Below are 26,105 nucleotides of genomic sequence, written 5' to 3'. Positions count from 1 at the left end.
CTGAGAATTTAATGAAGAAGGAAAGGTGTTAGATAATGGAGTACCCACTTGGGTGGGTTTCCTGAGGAAGCAGCATTTAGGGGGCTGAGAACTGGAGGGTGAGAGGGTGTTAGAAAAAACTCCACTTAATAAGTGCTTATGAGTACTTTTTTTTTTCTTTAAGATAATGGAGTCTTGGCCGGGCGCGGTGGCTCATGCCTGTAATCCTAGCCCTCTGGGAGGCCGAGGCGATTGGATCGCTCGAGGTCAGGAGTTCGAGACCAGTCTGAGCGAGACCCCGTCTCTACTAAAAATACAAATAAAAATTGTCTGGACAACTAAAAATATATATAGAAAAAATTAGCCGGGCATGGTGGTGCATGGCTGTAGTCCCAGCTACTCGGGAGGCTGAGGCAGTAGGATCGCTTAAGCCCAGGAGTTTGAGGTTGTTGTGAACTAGGCTGACGCCACGGCACTCACGATATGGAGTCTTGCTATGTCGCCCAGGCTGGTCTCAAACTCCTGAGCTCATGCAATCCTGCTTCAGCCTCCCAAGTAGCTAGGATTATAGGTGCATACCAGCATACCCAACTTAGTACATTTTTTGTGCCAGCTAGTGAGAATGATACACAGAAGAGGAGTGTACAGGGAGCTGTGTGATTGGGGCTGAGTTGCGAATGTCAGAAGGATGGTGAGTCTTGGGGTTCCAAGGTAGAGGTGGCTGTAGGCTTTGGACCAGAGGAGGGGGATGGACAGCATAAAGATGAGGACCTAGGTATCGGTGGGGAGCCCAGGGTTGCTTTAGGAGTTTTGGATGCATGTGGAGTTGAACCCATTGTCTGCCTGTGTCTAGCTGTGTAGGGTCTTAAGCCCAGCAAGTGGTTGGACTTGATCAATGGGCAGCAGTTGTTAGCTGCTTGGACCCATGTGATGACAACTGTGGCTTGGTCAAGTTAATCTGGTGAGCTGGGCTTCAATTCTTGGCTCTGCCTCTGACTTGGTTTGGATCTCAGTTTCTTCATGTCATAAAGTCTAACTGTTCAGGGTCTTTTTGGGCATCTTGGGTACATGCCAGCCTTATGGCACTGTTGCTTCCAGGACATGGCAGTCCTCATTACAAGCTGTTGAGTGTAGGGTAAACCATAGTTACTGTAAGAGGCAGTCCTTATGGAGTCTAGTCTGTGCAGTCACCAACCAGGCTGAGTAGCTGATGTGTTACCCTCAGTTTATCCTGATAGTGCCCTGTGAGGTTTGTGATAGCATGGTTCTCATTTCAGTGATGGGAAGACTGGCTTAGGCAGTAGCTGGAGGCCAACTTCAGGTGCTTGAGCTCACACCATAGGATCAGGGTGGAGCCAGGGACTGCAGCAGAGCTGCCACTCTGAGGAGGTTTGGGGCCAGGTAGGCAGAAGGGAGAACAGCTCCAATACCACTCATGAGTATTCCATGTGGAACCAGTGCTGCCTTTGAGCAGCACTTGGCTGTTGCCTTTGCTGGGTGATGTGTTTTGTGAGGGGGGGCAGGATATCTGAGGATTTGGAATTGTGTATATTTCAATACAGGAGTGCTTGCTCTGGTGAGGATACGTTGGGTGTGTTGGATTGTGAGCAAGTTTCTGCATTTCTGAGCCCTTTTCCTCAGCTGCACTAGTTTTCAGTTCCTTCAGAACCTGGTCTTCATGTGGTCTGGGCTTCTAACCACACTGTCCACCTCTTGTTCTGTTTCAGGGCTGCTACATCTCTAGAGGTTTACGATTGGTTGGAATCTGTGCCCCAAGTCAGTGGCATCAGAGTCTTTTGAGGTGGGACCCAGGGATCAGCTTAAGTTCCCTGCCCAGTTGATCCTAATTCACAGCCAGAGTCTATAGCCACTGCTCTAGAGCTTAAAAGATCTTGTGCTCTCTGTTGAAGTAAGAAACTTAGTCTCATAGAGGCAGAACTGGATATTCAAAAGGCCAACAAACCTGCCTGTTAAATGGCTGTTCCCAGGAAGAGTGAAGCAGAAGTCACTGCTTTCTGATGTGCTGGCCACTGCTTCTTTTTTTTTTTTTTTTGTGAGACAGAGTCTCGCTCTGCCTGAGCTAGAGTGCCGTGGCATCAGCCTAGCTCACAGCAACCTCAAACTCCTGGGCTCAAGCAATCCTACTGCCTCAGCCTCCCAAGTAGCTGGGACTACAGGCATGTGCCGCCATGCCCGGCTAATTTTTTCTCTCTCTATATTTTTAGTTGTCCAGATAATTTCTTTCTATTTTTAGTAGGGACGGGGTCTCGCTCTTGCTCAGGCTGGTCTCGAACTCCTGAGCTCAAACGATCCGCCCGCCTCGGCCTCGCAGAGTGCTAGGATTCAGGCGTGAGCCACCACGCCTTGGCCTGGCCACTGCTTCTTTGATGACTGTCTTCCTCAGATGAGCTCTCATACTTGACCTTGGAAATGTCTATTTTTCTTGAAGTGGTAAAGCAAAAGGAAGGAATAAATTTTGGTGTGGAGTCACATTTGAGGAAGAACATTGGTTTGTATTAATTCATCAGTCAAATATTTATTGAGCACCTGTTTTGTTGAAGGACTGGGATGGGTGTTATCTGAGTAAGCACTAGGCACTGACTAGTGGTGGTGGGAGTAGAGAAATGACAGGTAGATGGGAGGGGCCCAGGAGGTAAAGAGCAGGGAAAGGAGCCGGCGTTTGCTCTCTCAGGTCTTTGACCTGTTTTTGAACTTGACTGGAAGGCTGGGTCTTGACTCACATCATTGAGTGGTGACAGTGTGCCCATCTCCTGGGGAGGGTCAAGGGAAAGCAGGTGTCTGCCTCCCCTTACCTCCCCTCCTCTCCACTGCCAGTGCTCTTGGATGGACAGACTGGTCCAGGAAGCAGAGGGCCTGCTCTGCCACCCTGGCCAGCCCCTGTTGTCCAGTTCCCACTGAACCAGTCCTGATCCCAGGACCCAGGTGAATTAGACCCTGTTCCAGCTCTCAGTGAACTTTCCAACCAGTCTAGTGGGGAAAGTTTCTATTGAGAAACAGAAGTTCATATAATTTTTCTTGAGACTTTGATCCTCTGTGTAAGAGCAAGCATTTTCAGTTTATAATGTTTTTCATTTGTGAAGAGATTGAAACAATAATGGAATGGAGTTGGGATTAAAGAGTAGATAGAGGCCAGGTATGGTGGTTCACACCTGTAATCCCAGCACTTTGGGAGACCAAAGTGGGAGGATCACTTGAGGCCAGGAGTTTGAGACCAGCCTGGGCAATGTACCAAGAACCCATCTCTACCAAATAAAAAAAGCTGGGCATGGTGGCACATGCCTGTAGTCCTAGCTACTCAGGAGGCTGAGACAGGAAGGATTACTTGAGCCCAGGAGTTTAAGGCTACAGTGAGCTATGCTTATGGCACTGCACTCCAGCTTGAGTGACAGAGTGAGACCCTGACTCAACAACAGAAAAAAGAGTGGGTAGATAAGAGGAAGGTAGAACAGTGTCTGATATTGAGTAGGTGGTCAGTATTTGTTATATAGAAACCATCAAGGAAATATTCTTATTGTGTATTTCATTGTTAGACAAGGTATTTATTGAAAAGGAAGAAAAGTAATTATTGTAGAATCAAACAATAGATGTTTCTGTGATATTTATTTAGTGTTTCATCCAAAGAATGAAACAAATACCAAGTATCATTAGATAATTTGCCTTTTGCCCAAGGTATCTCTGTTCATGCTGTTGATTATTGTTATAGCTGGTTTACTTCATTGTGTATTTGCCTAGGAAACAAGGTTCTGAGAACAGACTTAGATGCATAAAATAATAAAAACAATTCCTGTTGGCCAGAAAAAATGTTGCTGCATTGCACATGCGTGCACTGTTGCTCTGCTCTCTGGAGCCCTGGGACCTCTGCTAGTCACTGACCTCTTTTCTATCCCACACCCAGAGGACAGCCATATCTGAAGTTCCATTGGACAGGGACCACTGCTTTCCTGTTGAGAGGTAGATGAAGTTAGAACATGTTCACTTGCTTCAGAGTGTTTTGGAAATGATTTCTTTAAAACCTACTGTGTCCAGGTCCATAATAATTGCCGTGCACTAACTATCTCCAGGCCTTGGTGCTCAGGTGCTGTGTTTGGTGCTGTGGAGTCATCCAGCAGAACTTGAGTCCGAGGGAAGTAACCAGTCCAGGTGCACATGGGTCCTGTTTAAGGTGCTTGCTGAATCTTAGGTGCCCATTGGAGATTGAGGCCTTGTCACTTCCTGTCGTCATGGTCACTATCAAATTCAGTACTTAGTAATAAGCATGTAAAAGCAAAAGATACCTGAGGTCCCTGGATGAATTGCAAATTATCTGAAAAATAAATTTGCCTTCTTTAAATTAACCTTTGAATTAGCTACAGTTTTTCTTTACAGAGTGGACTCTTCTGGAAGCTGCTGCTTGAGGTTGCAGCAGCATGGGTCCCTGGGTGTGAGGGGTGGAAACTCTGGTGTCAGAAGTGTTCAAATAACTTCCTGCTTCTTAGCCCTTTTGCATGTGGAGAGCTCGGGTGACTTTTTGAAGTGTCTTTGTGGATTATGAGTTTATAAAGAGAGCTTTTTAAAAAAATAAAAAAACTCTAGCTCTCTACTTAAATTCTGGTAACTGGTGAATATGCTATATTTTTATTTCCTTGTCTCAAGGAAATCTTCTAAGCATTTGCTGAACATAGCAGGTAATAATCTAAAGCTGGCAGAGGACTCAAGTGCTCTACTCCCTCTCTTGGGATGAGAAGCATCTCTGAGGAGCCTATGGCTCCTGGTTCACGCCCTGTCCAGTTCTAAGGCATGTTGGTGGGGGTGGGACACCTACGTAGGTAGTAATAGTCAGTGAGATCCAGAGGTTTCTTACAGAAGTCGACAGTGAGGACTGATGGTTTTGTGTCCATTTTCTTTTTTTAATTTAACAAATTTTTTACATTTTTACTCTTTTTTTTTTTTTGAGACAGGGTCTCACTCTGTTGCCTGGGCTAGAGTGCAGTGTTGTCGTCAGTCGTCATATCTCACTACAACCTCAAACCTGTGGGCTCAAGTGATCCTCCTGCCTCAGCCTCCCGAGTAGCTTGGACTATAGGCCCACGCTACCATGCCCGGCTAATTTTTCTATTTTTTGTAGAGATTGGGTCTTGCTACGTTGCTCAGGCTGGTCCCAAACTCCTGGCCTCAAGTGATCCTTCTGCCTTGGCCTCCCAAAGTGCTGGGATTACTGGCATGAGTCCCTGCACTTGGCCTTTGTGGTCATTTTCTCAACCATTGTAAGAAATGTCTCATCCCAGCATATCTTGCTGCCTTAGGATGAACATCTTGGTGGGGGTATGGAGGACACTCTCTCCAGTCCCTGTTGGTTACTGCCCTGACTATCTTATCTCTGCATCTTCCACTTTGCCAAACAGAAATGTTATCAAGGGATAACTGGGTAGAGGGACAGAGGCCAAATCGTGTTTTATCAGGTTTTTTTTTCCCCCCGCCCCAGAAGAGAAGCACAGCTCCATCTAGTTTACTCATGCTCTCTCTTTTGCCTATGACCTCTATTTTATTTGCCTTGTCCTTTTTTCTCTTATTGACCAAGGAAGTTCTGAGCAGTTAGGCCAGTGGCTGTTCCCATGGGCCTGTAACCAGCCTGTTAGGAGGACTGTGTTGCCATGAAATCTCTCATAGACTCATCTTTATCCCTGCATGAGATAAATGCAAAGAAGAGATTCCTGACTCTTAGGCCCATTCTTTATTATTTTCCTTTATAAACCAGCTTTCCTAGAAATTAGGGCTGTTCTTAAGACCGCTTTTGATTTAAGAGTCACTGGACAGATATACAACAAGACATAAAATAAATTTTCTATTTGCAAAAGAAGCCCTCTAAGTAGTTAGCTCCCAGTTGGAATAATGATTTGCATAGAGACTGGGTATGAATTCTGCAGGGCATCTGTGTGGTCACGTTAGAAGCCAATTGAAGATTCCTGAGAAATAAAGCATCTGAAGAATTAAGCTGTGAGCTAGTGGGATCTCTGTCCACCTGGGCTGTGGGGGAGTGTGTGTGTGTGTGTGTGAGAGAGAGAGAGAGAGAGAGAGAGAGAGAGAGAGAGAGAGAGAGAGAATCTATGTCTCACAGTGGCTCAGCTTAGAAATTCAGGAGATCCCAGGACTATTTGCAAGAACACCTTCCATGCATCAGCAGATTTGGGCCACCACTGAAAAGTGCTTTGTAGCCACTACTTTCCCCTCAGTACTTATATATAAATTATAGCTGTACCCCTTTGATAAAAAGGAAGATCTCTTGCATTTATCCCTTTTTGCTTTTAATTTTTAATCCTTGGGTTCTAAAATGGAGGAATTAGCTTCCAAATAATTACTACAGAGTGAAACCCAGTTTTTCCTTTGTGCTGAGAGAATGATCAAAAACCGCAGAAAGGAGGTGGAGACAGTGAGAGGCAAAAGAAAGCAAGGGCGTCCTCAAGGATTTTTTCAGTCATGTTAACCTGAGTGTTAAATCCTGTGTGACAGACAGCAGTTGGGGGATCTCCTAGAGTTTTGAGGAGGAGGATAGCACTTAGGAGTAATGGGTTGTATAATGGGCTTTCTTGGTCTTACTTGGTATAGAGGTGCTTGAACTGGATATACTTGTCTAAACCTGTGCTGTGGTCCTTAATGAGCAGCCCAGCATTATCTACTGGGGAAGGCTAGCAACGTGGGAGCTGGTGGAGCCCTGCCTTCACCAGTTCACTGGCAGCTAGTGCTCTCTTATGGCCCTCTAGGCAAGCCTAATTCTGAGGTCAGGTGTGGTGGACATCCCTGTACTGGTCAGCTTTGGCCTGGCCTACTGTTTCACCACCTGGTTATAGTGTCCGTAGCTCTGAAGGACAGGGATTCCAAGAGTCTGCAAGAATGTCTTTTGGCTGTTTTGCTCTAGCCTGTGGAAGTATATCCCTGAAACCTACCAGAGAAGTTTGTGATTATTTAGAATTTGCAGCTGTGGCAAGGCTGAGGCAGGTAAAAGGGCCAATTAGAGCCATCTGTGGGAGAGAAGGAATTCTAGCAGGAAAACTTGAGGAGCTGGGTATGGTGGCTCACGCCTGACTGCTTGAGGTCAGGAATGCGAGACCAGCCTCAGCAAAGTAGCAAGACACCCCACGCCCAATCTCCGCCCCATCTCTACAAAAATATAGAAAAATTAGCTTGGTGTGATGGCGCTTGCTTGTAGTCCCAGTTACTCAGGAGGCTGAGGTAGGAGGATTGCTTGAGCCCAGGAGTTTGAGGTTGCAGTGAGCTATGATAACGCCACTGCACTCTAGCCCAGGCAACAGAACAAGACCTTGTTTCAAAAACAAACAAAAAAACCTGCGGAAGGGGATTGGGTGCTAGTTTTGTCCTTTTATAAACAAGGTATGTTGGTCTGGCAATTTCTGGCATGGATGAAATGTTCTTGATGATCGAGCCTTAAGAATGTGGCTAATAGTAGGTCACAACTTCAACATATAAACTGCCATGTAAGTTGTATTTAACTCATGCTGGTTTTGAGCCCAGGGCCTTGTGAAGCATATGTAACTCACAACGTCTCTTTACCTTGGGACCTGCATGAACGTTTTTTTTCAAGTTACATATAATTCATGCACAGAAAACAAAAAAATAACAAATTTTTCATTAAATTAGAAAAGATTGTTTTGTTTTCAGTTTTTATTCTATTTTTGTAATAAAACAGTGTGGCCACAAGGAAAAAAAATTTTTCCTAGTGTGGCAGTCAGTGTGTTAAACACTTGAAGGTTGAAGTATTTGCCTAGATAAACGTTTGGTACATTGGCACCTTCAGTGAATGTGCAAGAACTCCCAGTGACCAGGGGCTAGGACATAGCTGATTGGCTCCTGAGTGAGGCACTGGGATGAGGGTCCTAGCCCTATATTATAGGGCTACTGGCAGGGTCAAGAGCTATAGTAAGGGGGGGCCCAAACAGGGAACTAGCAGTGCCTGGGGCCACCCTGACATTTCACTTCATTCTTCTGTTTTGGAGTCTGATTAGCCAATTAGGTCAGGAAGGCCAGCAGCCAGCACATTTTTTCTAAATTTAATTCATTGAAGCCAGATTAGCATATCAGTTTTGTAGTGTAATGGAAAATGTATCAGAAGGCTCAGCTTTTAACTTCAAAGTGTGAAACCAGGTGATCATTGCCTTTATGCTTGGTGAATAATTTAGGGGATTTAGTGGAAGCCCTTTCCCTGTGCTCTGCAGGTATCTGCCAAGTACCTGGTTGGTGCCAGGCATCTACTGGGGGAGAGAGCAGGAGAGTGAATGCTGCAAAGACCCCTGCAAGTGGGCCTTTCTCCCTCCTCTCCTCTTAGTGCAGCCCTCGGCGTCCAGTCTTGACCCCAACAGATGTTGATCATCCTGCCCCCACAGTGTAGTGCCCCACTCTTTACCTTTATACTGAGTTGGGGAGGGGGTAGAATAGCCAGGGGGAGTTTGGGAAGTCAGAAGACAACTTCTAGTTACCATTAAGCACCTACTTGGAAGATGCCTGTTTATAATATATAAGTACTTAGCTTATTACCACTTGTGTTTCATGATTTAGTATAAATCTAAATCTTTTTTTTTTTTTTGAGACAGAGTCTCGCTCTGTTGCCCGGGCTAGAGTGAGTGCTGTGGCATCAGCCTAGCTCACAGCAACCTCAAACTCCTGGGCTTAAGCAATCCTCCTGCCTCAGCCTCCCAAGTAGCTGGGACTACAGGCATGCACCACCATGCCCGGCTAATTTTTTCTATATATATATATTTTTAATTGCCCAGATAATTTCTTTCTATTTTTAGTAGAGATGGGGTCTCGCTCTTGCTCAGGCTGGTCTCGAACTCCTGACCTCGAGTGATCCACCGCCCTTGGCCTCCCAGAGTGCTAGGATTACAGGCATGAGCCACCACGCCCAGCCTATAAATCTTAATTGAATATTTTTGTATGAAATTTGGAAAGCCTCACACCTGGCACAGGGTAGGTAGTTGGTAAACATGTACTGAAATGTTAATTGTTGGGCTGTCTTGAGATAATTGCAGTTTGCTTTAATTGGGTTCTTGGACACCACATGGGTGCAAGGATGTGGTAATTTCTTTCTTTCTTTCTTTCTTTCTTTCTTTCTTTCTTTCTTTCCCTTTCTTTCCCTTTCTTTCCCTTTCTTTCCCTCTTTTCTTTCTTTCCTTTCTTTCCCTTTCTTTCCTTTCTTTCCCTTTCTTTCCCTTTCTTTCTTTCTTTTTTTTTTTTTTTTGAGACAGAGTCTCACTCTGTTGCCCGGGCTAGAGTGAGTGCCGTGGCGTCAGCCTAGCTCACAGCTACCTCAAACTCCTGGGCTCAAGCAATCCTCCTGCCTCAGCCTCCGAGTAGCTGGGACTACAGGAATGTGCCACCATGCCCAGCTAATTTTTTTCTATATATATATTTTTAGGTGTCCATATAATTTCTTTCTATTTTTAGTAGAGACGGGGTCTCACTCTTGCTCAGGCTGGTCTCAAACTCCTGAGCTCAAACGATCCGCTTGCCTCAGCCTCCCAGAGTGCTAGGATTACAGGCATGAGCCACGGCGCCCAACCTCTTTCTATTTTTTTAGTAGAGATGGAGTCTCACTCTTGCTCAGGCTGGTCTCGAACTCCTGAGCTCAAACGATCCTCCCAGAGTGCTAGGATTTCAGGTGTGAGCCACCACGCCCAGCCTCTAAGTAATGTTTTCTAAAATATTTGTTATTATGGCAAAATAATACACAACATAAAGACGGCATATTTTAATATATCTTAATCATTAAAATTTTTTTAATTGTAAAAAACACAACATAAAATTTACCATCTTAAGAGTTTTTAAGTGTACTGTTGAGTAGTGAATAATGTTTAACAGCAGCATATGGAGTTCAGTGGAATGTATGTAGAAGGAACTCTTTTTCAGTGAGCCCCATTAAATAAGATGTTAAAAACTACTCACATTAAAAACCATGGTTCAGTGGAGAATGGCTAGTCAGCCTTGTGTTTTGAACCTTGTCTTTCTTTCTCTAGGATATGTTTGCACCTGGGTGAATTTATACCCAGGTATTCAACCTTTGCTTCATTCCCACTTTTGTGGGAAAAAACCAAACCACCATCAGCAGGAACCACTTCCCTTTGTGGATTTCTGCTTTTGCTATCTGTGATAAGTGAGAATTTGCAAAAATTTTCTAAGTGAGAGAAGTGGGTTTTTTTGTTTTGTTTTTGAGACAGAGTCTCACTCTGTCACCTGGGCTAGAGTGCAGTGGCATCATCATAGCTCACTGCAACCTCCAACTCCTGTGTTCAAGTGATCCTTCTGCCTCAGCCTCCCGAGTAGCTGGGGCTACAGGCGTGTGCCACAACACCCGGCTAATTTTTTCTATTTTTAGTAGAGATGGGGGTCTTACTCTTGCTCAGGCCGGTCTCGAACTCCTGGCCTCAAGCAATCCTCCAGCCTGGGCTTCCCAAAGTGCTAGGATTACAGGTGTGAGCCACCGTGCCAGGCTCAGAGAAGTGTTTAAAGCGAGTTTTCTGTTTGATAGACTGTTGTGTAGTGCTTGCTTCTCAGAGGTAGTAATTTTTTCTCCCACATAGTTTTACCTTTAAATCTCCTGCTGTGTACTTGACCCTTGGTTGGTCCTTCAGCTCCCTGATGGTGTCTTCCTTGGGCGGCTCCCATACCACTGATGATATTTCCACTTCACCTGCAGACCACGAAGGAACTTGCCGCATGTCAGGGAAACCTCATCTGCCTCCTGAACTGAGAGGGATTTTAGGGTAATACTTTGAATCTTCACCAGTGACTTGGCTTCAGACCTTCCTCATCTGATGCCAATGAGTGAAAAAGGCCTGTTTTTAAGTGGAAGCAGAGAAATCTGCCCGTCTTTTTGGTATTTGGAACCCAAATAAACAATGACTTCACACCATTGTTTTCCATTGTTTTAAGTACGTCCTGTTGACCATCAGATTGAGCTGTTTTATGCTGGTTAATCCTCCAGAATGTTTATATTAATGTTAGACTGGCAGTTAATATTTAAATTTAACTTCTGAGTCTTTGGCCAAAGCAGTTTTGCTAGATGGACCCTAATGTAGTTGTTTTAGGTAAGATTTCTGCTTTTTACTTTCCAAAACCATTTAAAACAGAGACATAGTATTTTATTATTTTAGTCTGGTTTTAAAATGAAAATCCCCTCATGGGGAATAGTAACACTTTGGCAGCTTAAGTACTGTTTTTAGGTAACATAGCTCTTGGGGAGTTGGGGCTCCTGGGAGTGGTGGGGTAGGCTACATCTGCCTCATTTTGTGTGGTTGATAATGGGTTGAGTCTCACAATTTTTCCTTCATTCTTGGGAATTAAAAACTAGTAGAGAACTGTTCTTTCAGGGTTTTTAGGTTAAGATGTTTGAAAGTTTCAGAGCCAGGTTTGGTGGCATGCACCTGTAGTTCCAGCAACTCAGGTGAGACCACTCAGCTAGTTCAAGTGAGATCACTTGAAGCCAGGAGTTCTAGCCTGCAGTATGGTATGGTGTGAATAGCCACTGCACTCCAGCCTGGGCAATGTAATGATGGGACCTCTTGTCAAAAAACAAGTCTGAAAGTTTCATTTACTGTGAGTTTTTCAATGGATGAGGAAATATTACATTTATTTTGAATTGAGTTGGTGCCACATATGGATTTGTTCCTCACATGGAGTGGAGAACCTTTATTAACTGAGCTTCCTGCATGCATGGGGTTACTCATTACCTCTGGGCAGGCAGCCTGATTGGAACAGAGCTGCCTCTTTCTTGGGGCTGGGATTCCAGCAGATCTCTTTCCATAGGGGCATAGGCTGTCTGGACAGAGAGGGGTCATAGGGCTGGTTCCTCATGGGCATCTCACCCTTCACCAAGTAATATGCTTTGGTTGCATCTAGATAGGAATTGGTATTGGTGACAGGAAGGGCCAGGGGGTCTTTTCCTGCTGAACCCTGCCTCAGGTGCCTGGCATCCTTGCCAGTCACTACTGTCGAATGTGTTTGATTCCTTAGTTGTGTGTCCCTGGTGACTGTTAGGGTAAACTTTAAATGTACCTGCCTCTAGAGCGGCTTTTATGTATTTTGGTTACAAAGGACAACACCACCTTTTGTTTATTTATTTATGTATTTATTTTTCAGAGACAGGGTCTTGCTGTCGCCCAGTCTGGAGTACAGTGGTGTGATCACATAGTTTGCTGCAGCCTTGAACTCCTGAGCTCAAGTTATCCTCCTGCCTCAGCCTCCTGAGTAGCTGGGACTACCAGTGTGCGCCACTACATCTGGCTAATTTTTCTTATTTTTTTCTAGAGGTGGGGGTCTCACTGTGTTGCCTAGGCTGGTATTGAATTCTTGGCCTCAAGCGATCCTCCCACTTCAGCCTACCAAAGTGCTGGAATTATAGGCATATGCCACCATGCCTGGGCAACACGACCTTTTAGGCACTACTGAAACACTGAAGACTACTGACTTTTTACTTGTGCTCATCACTTCAGAATCCCCCATGTCATAGCTAGGAGAAAGGGAGCATTGTCCTGGCCTAGGGTACTTGGTGGCTCTACCCCATCTAGAACCAGCTTGGGTTCTTCTGGGTTAGGATGCTTCCATGCAGTGAGTCTCAGGATCTGAGACTTCCTGAGTTTCTCAACCCAGATGATCCTTTCATTGTTGAGGACTCGCTTCCCAGGAGCCTGAGTGGAGGTCTCCTGGTAAGGTATTCTTCCTGTACTCCCCACAACATGCTGTTAGGTGCTAAATGTATGCCTGGCCCCAGGGAGCGGGATGGGGTGGGTACCTAGGATGCCATGGGGCTCTCTTCCCAGGTGCAGGAGGCTCTTGAGGCAGGAATATATGCTTTTACCAAGAGAAGAGGGAGAGGGCAGCTTGAGTGGCTGCTGTGGGACTGCAATATCCTGGCTGGCTGTGCTCTGTCCAGGCTTTGGAGGCTCTAACACTTTAAAGGTTTCTCTGACCCCTGGAGTGAGATGTCTAAGACTGAGGGATGGGACTGATGCCTGGTAGTCATACCTGTCTGTCTCCCTGGCTGCTGCCTATGTGTCCAGAGAGCCAGGGTCTTTACCAAAGCTCTGAGAGGGTCCCTCATCATGAAGTTGGATTTAACTGGGGTCTTGGGGCAGTGCTGAGAGCTCAGATTCAGTTGTGGGCACTGAACTGGGTGCTGGCACAGAGAAATGAGTTCCCCTTTCCTACTACTCATTTCTTAGTAGGAGAGTTTTGGCAGCTCCTGGTAGCCAGACAGTGGTGAGTTGAGCTGAGACATTCTTGGATTGTCTTGAGTACTTCTTAGTGTTTTGGAGGGTATAATGTGAGTGTCTGTGTGAAGTGTTAGAATGGACAGCCATTTCAGGAAGACTGGGTGGTTCTGGCCAGAGTCTTTCTGTTTCCTGAGCACCCTTTTCTCCCACCATGTTCTGGCCACCAGGCTCTGTGTGACATGGTTGAGTGTTTCCCTCCCTTTGGGCCTTGGTCTCTGAAAGATGAGGAGGAGTATCTCTGCAGTGCCTCCATATCCGAATGATAAGTGTGTGAGTATGAGCTTGTAAAAAGCACTTTCAACAGGGACGTCCTAATACAGGTGTGTGGATATAGTCTGCAAGGTTCCTAGCACGGGCAAACATGATCCTTGCTTATAGGAAGCCAGCATCAGAAAGACACAAGGGTGCTTTTTACCAAGTTGCAAAAGGATTTTTTCTCCCCAGAGCATGGAAAACCAACACATAGTAATTGGAGTTGTGCCCTGGACATTGCCTGCCTGCTAAATGCAGAGCACTTAGTCATGGCCATGAAACAGATACCCCATATCGTCATATGTCCACAGATAGTAGACTGAACATATGCCCCTGGTAGGGCAGGGTGTGTCTCGTAACTGATGCTATTTTCAAATAAGCTGAGAATTAAAAAAATTGAGAATCAGATTAAAAAAGTAAAAGATCAACCAGATTTAGTAAGTGGAAAAGTAAGTGAAATGAAGAGTAAAGACATAGGATGAAGCGAAAAAAAGAGTCCTATATCCTCCCCATTCATTAATTATTTGTATGTCTGGCACTGTGTGAGTGCTGGGCATATATTAGTGATTGCAATAGACATATCCCTGCTCTGTCACAGCTTACAATCTTGTGGAGGGTATTGGTTGAGCTGAGCCACTTACTAAATAAGTGTTAAAATGCATAAGAAAGGAAAGTGCCATTAAGGGAAACATTATGCAACAGTAAATCAGAAGACCTAGAAAATTTTAAAAATAAAGTGATACAATAAGCTATAAAAATACAAAAAGAACACAGACAATTAAGAGAATAGGAGTTATAAAAAAGAAACACAAAAAGAATTAAATGAAAACCTTAAACTTGAAGCACTTTATAGGAATCTTAGGAGAAGAACCCCCCCCTACCAGAGTGTGGGAAACACCAGGCATTAAGTCAGGGAGTTTTCTTCCTTGCTTTTCCTGGAGGAGGACCCTCTGAGGTCAGTGGGAGTTAGTGGTTCTTGGAACTGTTGCCCATAGGGCCACTCCTCCTAAGCATGTGATCAGTTGGTCCTTCTTGGTGAGTGTGGGACTTAACATTGCTCGTGAGTCTGTGGTGAGCAAAGTGACCCAGCCATCTATTATTGATGGCAGGGAGGAAAAGTACCTACTGAGGAATGGGTCTAAAGTCCTGTGAGAGCTCTCTGGTCACATGTGGCCTTGGAGTTTGGAACAAGGTAGTAGAAACAGGAAGGAGAACAGTGTTTTACCTATTACTGACCTCAACGTTGCTGAGAGGGTGGGATCATGCCAAATTATAAAACATCTTTAACTTTCTGAGGCAGGCGAATTTCAGTTTCTTTCTCATACCTTTGGAGAGCAGCTTCATGTATTTTTTTGAGCTCTTAAGGGGCAAATGCTGTCTTAGGAACTAAGGGTGTACACAGACTCTGCTTTTGGGGCTGGTGTGTGTAAACCTGAGTGACAAGGACACCAAGAGATAGAAGTGGACAGAGATGCAGTGAGGGGCAGGGCAGAAGGCCCAAGGGCTGAGATCTGGCTTCTGGTTGCCATTCAGAATTTGCTGAACACACATATGAGGATAGGGCTTTTCAGTCCCAAGAAGGTGATAAACAGGACACAAAGAGGTGAAATAGAGCAGGAGGTACTGGCTGTTTCAGGATTTTTATTAAATATTTTAAGATCACAGGATTCAGCCAAGCTCTTCACCTTCATGTTTCAAGCACTCAGCAGAGAACATAGATTAACATCACACACACGTGAGTATTTGCCACCCAGGTTTGTCACACCTTAATGTTCTTTTTTTTTTGAGACAGAGTCTCGCTCTGTCACCCTGGCTAGAGTGCCGTGGCGTCAGCCTAGCTCACAGCAACCTCAAACTCCTGGGCTTAAGCGATCCTACTGCCTCAGTCTCCCGAGTAGCTGGGACTACAGACATGCGCCACCATGCCCGGCTAATTGTTTTCTATATATATATTTTTAGTTGTCCAGATAATTTCTTTCTATTTTTAGTAGAGACGGGGTCTCGCTGTTGCTCAGGCTGGTCTCGAACTTCTGACCTCGAGCGATCCACCCGCCTCGGCCTCCCAGAGGGCTAGGATTACAGGCATGAGCCACCGTGCCCGGCCAAGACTTTTTTCTTATAAAATAACATTTACAGGTTCCAGGGATTAGAGCCTGATATATTTGGGTGGCCATTATTTAGCTTATTACAAACCTCCGTATCAATTTGGGGAGAAATTGGCATGTTAACTATGTTGAATTTTCCAGTCGATGACTACAGTATGTCTCTCTGTTTTGTTTAGATCTTCTCTGCTTCTTTTGCTAGTGTGGTATCGTTTTCAGCATACAAATCCTATACATGTTTTGTTAGGTTTATACCTAAGTAATTTTTTTGAGTGATTTTAAGTGGCATTGTATTTTTAGTTTTGGTGTCTACATATTTATTGCCGTATATAGAAATACAATTGATTTTTAAATGTTTATTTTGTATTTTTTGGCCTTGCTGAACTCACTTATTCTATGAGTTTTCTTGTAGATTCCTTGGAATTTTCTGCAGAGATAATTATGTCATCTGCAAATGGGAACAGTTTTATTTGTTCTTTTCCAATCTATATGTCATTTGTTTTATATTCTTGCCTTATTTGCACCAGCTAGAACTTCTAGCACTATATTGAATAAAAGTGATGAGAGTGGACATTTCTTGCCTTGTTTCTGATCTTAAGGAGAAAGCATTCAGTCTGTTACCATTACGTATAATGTTAGCTGTGGGGTTTTTGGGTACATGCTCTTTATCAAGTTGAGGAAGTCCCCCTCTGTTCCTATTTTTCTGAGAGTTTTTATCATGAATAGGTGTTGAATTTTGTCAGATATTTTTTGCATCAATTAAGGTGATCATGTGATTTTTGTTCTTTAGCATGTGACTAAATCCGTGACTGATTACACTGATTTTCAAATATTGAGCCATCCTTGCATCCCTGGTATAAGTACCATTTGGTCATGGTATATATTACTTTTGATATATTGCCGAATTCTATTTGATCATGTTTTTTTAAAGATTTTTTTGTTTATATTCATGAGAAATATTGGTCTGTAGTTTTTTGTTTATATCTTTGATTTTGGTATCAGGGTAATGCTAGCTTAATAAAATGAATTGGGAAGTGTTCCCTCCTCTTCTACTTTCTGGAAGAGATTGTATAGAATCGGTGGGGTTTTTTTTTTGGTGTTTTGTTTGTTTGTTTGTTTTTTGTTTTCCACTCTGTCACCCTAGGTAGAGTGCAGTGGCAGTGGCGTCATTATAGCTCACTGCAATCTCAAACTCCTGGGCTCAAGCAATCCTCCTGTCTAAGCCTTCTGAATAGCTGGGACTATAGGTGTGTGCCACGATACCTGGCTAATTTTTCTATTTTTAGTAGGGATGGGGTCTCACTCTTGTTCAGGCTGGTCTCAAACTCCTGAACTCAAGTGATCCTCCCTCCTCAGTCTCCCAGAGTGCTAGAATTAAATGTCTAGACTGTGTTCAGCCTAGAATTGGTATTAATTCTTCATTAACACCAGTTCATGAAACATTTGCTAGAATTCACCAGTGAAGCCATCCAGGCCTGTAGATTTCTTTTGTGGGATTTTTTTTTTTTTTTTTTTTTTTGAGAGAAGGTCTCATTTTTGTCGCCCCCAGCTGGAGTGCGGTGGCATCCTTGTAGCTCACCACAACCTACAACTCCCGGGCTTAAGCAATCCTTCTGCCTCAGCCTCCCGAGTAGCTGGGAGTACAGGCATACGCCACCATGCCTGGCTAATTTTTTCTATATATATTTTTAGTTGGCCAGATAATTTCATTCTATTTTTAGTAAAGACAGGGTCTCGCTCTTGCTCGGGCTGGTCTCGAACTCCTGATCTTGAGCGATCCTCCCACCTCAGCCTCCCAGAGTGCTAGGATTACAGGTGTGAACCACCACGCCCAGCCTCAAAAGTATTTTTTAAGCCTTATTACTACATTTGCTTCATCATTGTGTCTCTGTATACATACACGTATTTTTTTCCTCCTCGAACTGTTTCAAAGTGAGTTGCAGAGTGTTTGACACCTCAACCCTAAATACTTCAAATACAACTCATAAGATGAAGAATGATCCCCTGTAAAGAAACACTTCTATCATATCACTTAAGAAAATTAACAATAAATCCAATCTTTTGCATACATACAAAATTCCCCAGTTACCCCATTTGAGACCTGGGCTCATGTGAAGTAAATCCAGTATCCAGTGGAGATGCACACATTAAATCTGGCTGCTGTCTGACTAGAACAGTCAGCATTTAGAGAGATCAGGCCAGTTGTCTTGTAGAAGGTCCCACATTCTAGAGTTGTTTGATTGTCTTTTCATATTTTCTGTAAATTGGAAGTAGGTCTAGAGCAGTGCTGCCCAACAGAAATATAGTGTGAGCCACATATGTCATTTAAAATTTCCCGGTAGTCATGTGGGAAAAAAAAACAGGTGAAATTAATTTGAATAATGTATTTTATTTAATAGATTTCTTTACTATTGATTTATTGTCAATGTATTTTATTTAATACATTTGATTATATCCAAAATATCATTTTAATATGCAATCAATATTTAAAACTATTAATGAGGTATTTTACATTCCTTTTTTATACAAAGTTTTCAAAATCCACTGTGTATTTTACTTTTTTTTTTTAAGAGACAGAGTCTTGCCCCATTGCCTAGGTTAGAGTGCAGTGGTGTGATCATAACTCACTGTGACCTCAAACTCCTGGGCTCAAGTGATCCTCCTGTCTCAGCCTCCTGAGTAGCTGGGACTACAGGTGTGCACCACCATGCCCAGCAAAATTTTGTATTTTTTGTAGAGACAGGGTCTTACTGTGTTGGCCCAGACTGGTCTTGAACTCCTGGCCTCAAGAGATCCTCCCACCTTGGCCTCCCAAAGTACTGGAATTTATAGGCATGAGCCACCGTGTCCAGCTCTGTATTTTACATTGAATAGAGCAGCCACATTTCCAGTGCTAAGTAGCTGCATGAAGCTGGTGGTTTTGGTACTAGAGAGCATGGGGGTGAGAGGCTTTATCCAACTCAGTATAGAGATTTTTGGAAGGAGCACTTGGGGGGCTAGTGCATGACTTTGAACCATGGGGATTGCTCAAGTCTGAATCTGCTCTTCTTCTTTTTCAGGCTCTGGGTGCTCTGGGATGGAGCAGGTGTGCAGAGGGTGAGGACCCAGCTCTGGGACCAAGTCACTTGCTTCCTTACTTAGCAAGACTATCAACTTGAGCAAACTCAGGCCTGGGACAAGGATGTCTGTGGTCCTCTCGCTGCTGCTCCCCCTTTGGGGGAGGACCTTTCTCCTTCTGCTCTCCATGGCCATGGCTCAGTCCCACTGGCCCAGTGAACCCTCGGAGGCCATCAGGGACTGGGAGAACCAGCTCGAGGCGTCCATGCACTCAGTCCTCTCAGACCTCCATGAGGCTGTTCCCACAGTGGTTGGCATTCCTGATGGCACGGCTGTTGTTGGGCGCTCATTTCGAGTGACTATTCCAACAGATTTAATTTCCTCCAGTGGAGAAGTCATCAAGGTGAGAGACTCAATATAAAGCATAAATGAGGAAGAATTCTCATCTTCCATCTTAGCTTTGTTCTCTTTTCCTTCTCAGTTCTAAACTCTAGCAATTCTGAGCTCAATTCCTCCAGTATGTGCTAAGTGCCCTTGAGGAGAAGTGACAGCCACTGATGTTCACAAGAGGATACTCATGTATCTCAGAATAGCATCCTAAACTTTATTCTTGCTTCCATTCTGGTGGTGTCACCATGAAAAAGCCTTAACTTTGTCCTCTGGAAGGTCTGTGGTCACTGATTTAGCGATTTGGTAGGAAAAGGTCACCTTTCATAAGCCATGGAGTTAAACCCAAGAAGTACAGAACTTTTGTGGTTCGAATATATTTTTTAAAATAAGATATAAATAAATATAGGAGTTCCACTCTTGGTGATTTATGTTTACTAAAGTATTTGATCACTTAAGAACCAAAATTAGTACCTAGACTTCCCAGCCTTGTTCTGTATCCTTTGGGGGAAGCAATCTGGAGAACAAAGGGATCTGAAACATGTGGACAGAAGAGTGTTTTGGCTGACCCAGGATGGAAATCAGGTGAAACAGGAAGCTTTTGTGTGAAGAAGCAGCATCCCTCTGGGTTTGTGGAACCTTGGACTTCCCGTAGAATTCTGGGTGGGATGTACCCCTCAAGTTATGAATATCTCCTAGAGCAGAGGTTCGCACACTTTTTTCTTAAAGGGTGAGATAGTAGTAAATATTTTAGGTTTTACGGGCCATATGGTTTCTGGCAAAACTCCTCAACTCTGCCAGTGTAGTGCAAAAGTAGCCATTATAATATGTAAATGAACGGGCATGGCTGTGTTCCAATAAGACTTTACTGTGGATACTGAAACTGAAATTTGAATTTCATGTAATTTTCACATGTCAAAAAATATTATTATTTTATTTTTTCAATGATCTGAAAATACAAAAATAGGTGGTAGGCCAGATTTGGCTCACGGCCATGGTTTGTTGGCTCCTGCCCTATAGTGTTCTTTCCCTAGAGGTATGGCTTGGATGTGAACTAAAAATATTCCAAGATCTATACTTTGTCATGGTAGTTTTTATATCTTCTCTGCTTTTAGACTTCTCTATAATGTTCTGGCTATCTATTGGTGTGTTTAAACCACCAAAATTTAGTGATTTAAAACAATCAGCTTGTCTTGCTCAGAATTTTGTGGCCAGGAAATTCAGGGATTCAAGGCTCATCTGGGAATCTTATCTTTACTTCACATGGCACTAGCTAGCGTGGCTCACCTGCAGCTGGAGGATCCACTTCCAAGGTGGTGCATTCATGGCTAATGAGCTCATTCTGCCTGCTGACCAAGAGCTTAGCTGGGGCTGTTGGTCAGGGTCCTTGGTTTCTCTCCATGGGCTGTGTGGGTGTCCTCATAGCACAACAGCTGGGTTTTGAGATTTCCAAGAAATAGGAAAGGGCCAGGCGCAGTGGCTCATGCCTGTAATCCTAGCACTCTGGGAGGCTGAGGAAGGAGGATCGCTTGAGGTCAGGAGTTCGAGACCAGCCTGAGCAAGAGCGAGACCCCGTCTCTACTAAAAATAGAAAGAAATTATCTGGCCAACTAAAAATATATATAGAAAAAATTAACTGGGTATGGTGGTGCATGCCTGTAGTCCCAGCTACTTGGGAGGCTGAGGCAGAAGGATTGCTTGAGCCCAGGAGTTTGAGGTTGCTGTGAGCTAGGCTGACGCCACGACACTCTAGCCCGGGCAACAGAGTGAGACTCTGTTTCAGAAAAAAAAAAAAAGAAAAAGGAAAGGAAGCTGCTGGTCTCTTAAGGCCTAGACTTGAAAACTTCCACTTCCACTGTACTCCATTGGTTGAAGCACATGTGGGCTCTTGTGGATCCTTAATAACTTGTCCCTCTTTGGCCTACAAGCCCTAGACGTCTAGATTAGAAATAGCTACAAATTCTGTGCTGTTCTTCCCTTGGAGAGGTAAGTCTTTGCCCCTTTTCCTTGAATCTGGGTGGACCTACTTTTTGCCTGTACCTTTATTTTCCCTGTTGGCTCCCTTCTTTTTACATCATGGATTGTTCTCAGGGCAGGTTTGTGATCTCAGGCAGCTGTCCTTCTGAAGATCCTGGCCCATGTAGCAGCTCACTTCTACAGAGCTCTTTCTAGTTTACAGAGTGTTTATATAAGATTTTTGTGTTTTTGTTTTTGAGACGGAGTCTTGCTCTATCACCTGGGCTAGAGTGCCGTGGTGTCAGCCTAGCTCACAGCAACCTAAAACTCCTAGGCTCAAGTGACTCCTGCCTCAGTCTCTCGAGTACCTGGGATTATAGGTGCGTGCCACCACACCTGGCTCATTTTTCTATTTTTAGTAGAGATGGGGTCTCACTCTTGTTTAGGCTGGTCTCAAACTCCTGAGCTGAAGCCATCCTCCCGCCTTGGCCTCCCAGAGTGCTAGGATTACAGGCGTGAGCCACTGCTCCTAGCCATATAAGATTTCCTTGCAATCTTTATAATACCCTAGTAAGCCAAATGCTAGTATGACCATTAAATAAAGAGTGGTGGTTGTGCAGGGTACATTTCTTGCTCAGCTTCAGATTTGATCCTCTGAATATCCAAGCTCTGCATTGGTTGCCTTTGTTGCAGTGGCTGTTGGAATGTTTTGCATGGATTAATCTTTTTTTTTTTTTTTTTGAGACAGAGTCTCTGTTGCCCGGCTAGAGTGAGTGCCGTGGCGTCAGCCTAGCTCACAGCAACCTCAAACTCCTGGGCTTAAGCGATCCTAATGCCTCAGCCTCCCGAGTAGCTGGGACTACAGGCATGCGCCACCATGCCCGGCTAATTTTTTCTATATATATTTTTAGTTGTCCAGAAAATTTCTTTCTATTTTTAGTAGAGACAGGGTCTCGCTCTTGCTCAGGCTGGTCTTGAACTCCTGACCTCGAGCGATCCACCCGCCTCGGCCTCCCAGAGTGCTAGGATTACAGGCGTGAGCCACCACGCCCAGCCTGCATGGATTAATCTTGACCAGAAATGCATTGAACTGATACACTGAGCTGGATATTTGCTGTATCTGGCTGAGAGACATTTAACAGGCTTATTCACCAGGGAAGTAAAGAGATTTTATTGGGAAAACAGGATTTTATCTGAGCATATTTATCTGTGGAAAGCAGACCGTTTAGTAGCTGATGAGCCTGTAGAAAAACAGATGAAGATGTGTGACTCTTCATCCCGGTCTGAACCATCAGGATTGTATGGGAGTCTGAAGGTCAGAAAACCTAACGTTGTTCCTAGGGCTTTGGTTTCCCCATCTGTAAATGTCTTTTTACAGGATTGCAAAAGTCTTTGTATTAAAGGAGTTTTTTTTGGTTTTTTGTATTTTTTTTCATTTTGATATAGAGTCTTGTTCTGTTGCCCAGGCTACAGTGCAGTGGCGTGTCATCATAGTTCCCTGCTACCTGAAACTCCTGTGCTCGAGAGATTCTCTTGCCTCAGCCTCCTGAGCAGCTGGGACCATAGGCACGTGCCACCAGACTCAGCTAATTTTTTAACTGTTTTGTAGAGACGGGTCTTGCTATGTTGCTCAGACTGGTTTTGAACTCCTGGCCTCAAGTGATCCTTCCACCTTGGCCTCCCAAAGTGCTAGGATTACATGCGTGAGCCACTATGCCCGGCTTAAGGAGTTATTTTTTTTCTTATTATAATAACAATACATAAATGTAATTGTGGAAAACATAGAAAGGGAGAAAAAAAATCTTTTGTGGTTTCTACAACTCAGAGTAAAGTCCTCCATGATTTTCTTTACTCATTAAGAGGTGTCCATGCCACATACACACAGACATCTTAGACCTGGGATCATACTGGACATATTTTTTAACCTTTTTTCATTCACTGTAACTTGAGTTTTTTTCCCCGTAATCACTAAATGTTCTTTGGGAATGTAACTTTTAGTAGCTGCCAAGTGTTCTTGTGTGTGTGAACAATATTTCAGATATTGGTCCCAAGGATGCTTGTTGGGGTGATCCTCAAATCATATCTGGGGTCCATCACTGCTGCCCTTCATCCAATCTACTGTTTGCTAAATATCTTCCTAGGCCTCCCTGCCTTCATTCCTGACCCCTCAGTTTGTCCACATTGAGGCAAAAGACATCTTTATCTTTATAAACTTAAATCTACTCAGAATCCCTCAGTACTGAGCTGCACTTAGGATCAAGCCTCATGTGATCTGGTCTCTGGCCTCCTCTTCCTCCCTCCCCTTTTCTTTTGTATACCTTGTCCCAGCCACACTGTCCCCTCCCCTTTCTGCTCCATGATCATGCCTAGCTCAAGGCCACTACAAACCTTTGGCTCTTTCTTCTTTCAATGTGGGGATAGCCACCCCTTTCAGGCTCAATTTGAACATCATTTAGGGTTTTAGAGTCCTTCCCCAGTACCCTGGTGAAAGCAGCTTTCCCACAAAACCCTATATTATCTTAACAAATTTCTGTATTTGAAATTCTTGGTTTTTTGTTAGTCTCCCATCATATACTAGGCCCTCAAATGTTTGTGGACTGGTAGAGGGAATGAGGACCCATTCACCACCTGCAAACCTGCTTTGGATTGTGAAAGACTGCCTGGCTATATGCGGGAAGAAATGCCAGCCTGTGCTGGGGCAACAAGAAACTAAACTCACCTGATACCTCAGCAGTGTCCCAGGGCCCTGTGATACATATACTTTCAAACTTGACTTTTTGTTTTGTTTCACATTGGAAAGTGGCTTCATCCTATCCCGCTGACTCTTAGCTGTGTGTTTATTGCTCTATTATTAGTACAGACTGCTAATATTCAATGGTTTATAATTCATTGCTCTTCTTAATTATTGTGATGTTCAAATTATCCAAGATTTGACCATTGGGAGTGCCGTTGAGTTGATTCCAGTGTTGTTGTGACATGCCCCTGTCAATTCTTTGAGCACTTCCTTACTTTTTGGCTCATCTTATATTTACCCTTGCTCAGCCATTTCTCCAAGGAGCCTGATTCCTTTTTGGTGGTGAATGCTATTAAAGATCATATCTGGGCACTGGGTGAGCTCATTGCCATTTCTTTGCTGTTGGGCCCTCCAGCAGAAAATGTGGCTCCATTTTTAGATGACAAAGTGGTAGCTAAGTCACTTGTCCAGACTACATAGCTTGTAGGGGCAGAGTTAGTTTGTAGGGAGCACCCAAGAGGCTTCCTGGGTGTGCAGTGAAAGGTGATGCCTGGCTCATAGGGTATCCACGGTTCCCTATGTAGCATTCTAAGTACTTGGCATGGGCCCTGTTTCAAAGTAGGTGCGTAGTTAAAGACTTGCTGTGTGATGAAGCATTAACAGAGATGGAGCAGCAAGGGGAGGATAGGTGGGGTGGTGGTGGATTGTGGAGCTTCATGTGGGAAATTTGAGAAGGAGTTGTTGGGAGGATGTGTAGTTGGGCTTCTCAGCAGAGAGAGACCAATGCCAACTCATGGCAGAGTTGTCAGTTTGGGTGAAGGTAAGTGGAGAGAGAAGTGGGCCCAAGGAGGGCTATTCAGTGTGTCTTCTCCAGGTACCAGAGGAGGAAAAAGTAGGTGATGAACTGAGGCAGGAGGAACTGGGCCTGGCCTGGCCTGGCTTCTCCCTAATCCCCATGTGGAGTGTCCAGGTGAGGGTTGTTCTTTTAACCTGTGTGGACATGGCTGAGCTGCATGATGAGGGCTCACAGGTAGACCATGGTCTGTCCTGAGTTCTGGTGAGATTAGATGGCATGATTGTCATACTTGCTGACTGGTTAGGGGGTGTTCATGGGGATTGATGGTGGAATAATCCAGTGTTTGCAACACACTTGAATACTGGTCTGTTGAAGGGATGAAAATTTAAGGTCTCATTCTAAGTGAGCTATACTGGCTGCCTGCAAAACCTAATTTGACCTTTGTGGGCTGTTGGTTACTTTATTTCAGGAGGTTGTGGCAACTGTGGAAGTCATAGTGGCAGAGGATGTGCCAGCCAGGAGTGCCTATTGGTATACCCATTGGGTAACGTCAGCCCCTAAAGCCAGGGCTTCCCTATACTTTATATTGGTGTATACTTTATATAACAGTCTGTAGGATCAAGAGAAAGAAGAAAGGGTCTGCCTGCCTGGAGGATATAGCCCTGAGATCCTGGATCCTCTGCTCTGATACCCTTTCTTTTCTTTTTTCTTTCCTTTCTTTTTTTCTTTCTTTCCTTTCTTTCTTGAGACAGGGTCTCACTCTGTCACCACTGCTGGAGTGCAGTGGTGTGATCACAGCTCACTGCAGCCTCAAACTCCTGGGCTCAAGTGATCTTCCCACCTCAGCCTCTCAAAGTGCTGGGATTATAGGCATGGAGCCACTGCTCCTAGCCTGATCCCCTTACATTTTTCTGACAGCTTTTGTCCAGTCTCAGCTTGGCTGGCAGTTTTTGCTTACTCTGCTGTTCTCTAGCTCTGCCTTGAGAATTGATTTGTAGTTATTGACCCCCAACTTAACTCCCAAATGGACTCTTTTTGTTTCCTAATTTTTTTTTAATTTTATTTTAAATAGAGATGGGGTCTCGCTCTTGCTCAGGCTGGTCTCAAACTCCTGAGCTCAAGTGATCCTCCCACCTCTCTGCCTCCCAGAGTGCTAGGATTACAGGTTTGAGCCACCGCGCCTGGCCCAAATGGACTCTTTTTGACCAGGCGTGAGAACGGGCTAGGCCAGCATAGCCTTTCTGAGAGACCTGGGCCATGGGACTCCTATCTCTTCTCCTGTGGCCTCAGGACACCCTAAAGCAGATGATCTTGTCATGTACTCCCTTGAATCAGACTATGTGCCTGTATACAAAGTTCATCCAGGTCTTGACTGTCTTTTGCTTTCATAGCTGCCTTTGGATCTGAGAAACCCTTTCTCCCCATTAGGGGCTGTGGGGATGTCCCACAAAAGCCAGCTTGGCCTTTGCTCGGTGGATCCTAGCCTGTCCTCGGCTGGCCACGGTATAAGTCACCCATCCTGACTCTTGCCTCCCTTGGGATTGGTGCCAGCTCACTCATCT

The 26,105-nt window shown here is 44.4% G+C and overlaps 1 protein-coding gene across 2 annotated transcripts in view; it reads left to right on the top strand.

Annotated features, from left to right (window-relative positions):
- DAG1 (dystroglycan 1) overlaps window positions 1–26,105 on the top strand; it is a 60,873-nt gene that overhangs the window by 23,084 nt on the left and 11,684 nt on the right. For both annotated transcript variants that reach the window (XM_045530232.1, XM_045530231.1), the window contains exon 2: window positions 18,673–19,073. In XM_045530232.1, the coding sequence (XP_045386188.1) occupies window positions 18,795–19,073 (279 nt within the window). In that variant the 5' untranslated portion in view covers window positions 18,673–18,794. The remainder of the gene's footprint in view (window positions 1–18,672; window positions 19,074–26,105) is intronic.

This window comes from Lemur catta, chromosome 18 (assembly GCF_020740605.2).
Source record: "Lemur catta isolate mLemCat1 chromosome 18, mLemCat1.pri, whole genome shotgun sequence".
Classification (NCBI taxonomy): Eukaryota; Metazoa; Chordata; class Mammalia; order Primates; family Lemuridae; genus Lemur; species Lemur catta.
This window is presented reverse-complemented; position numbering and strand designations above follow the sequence as displayed.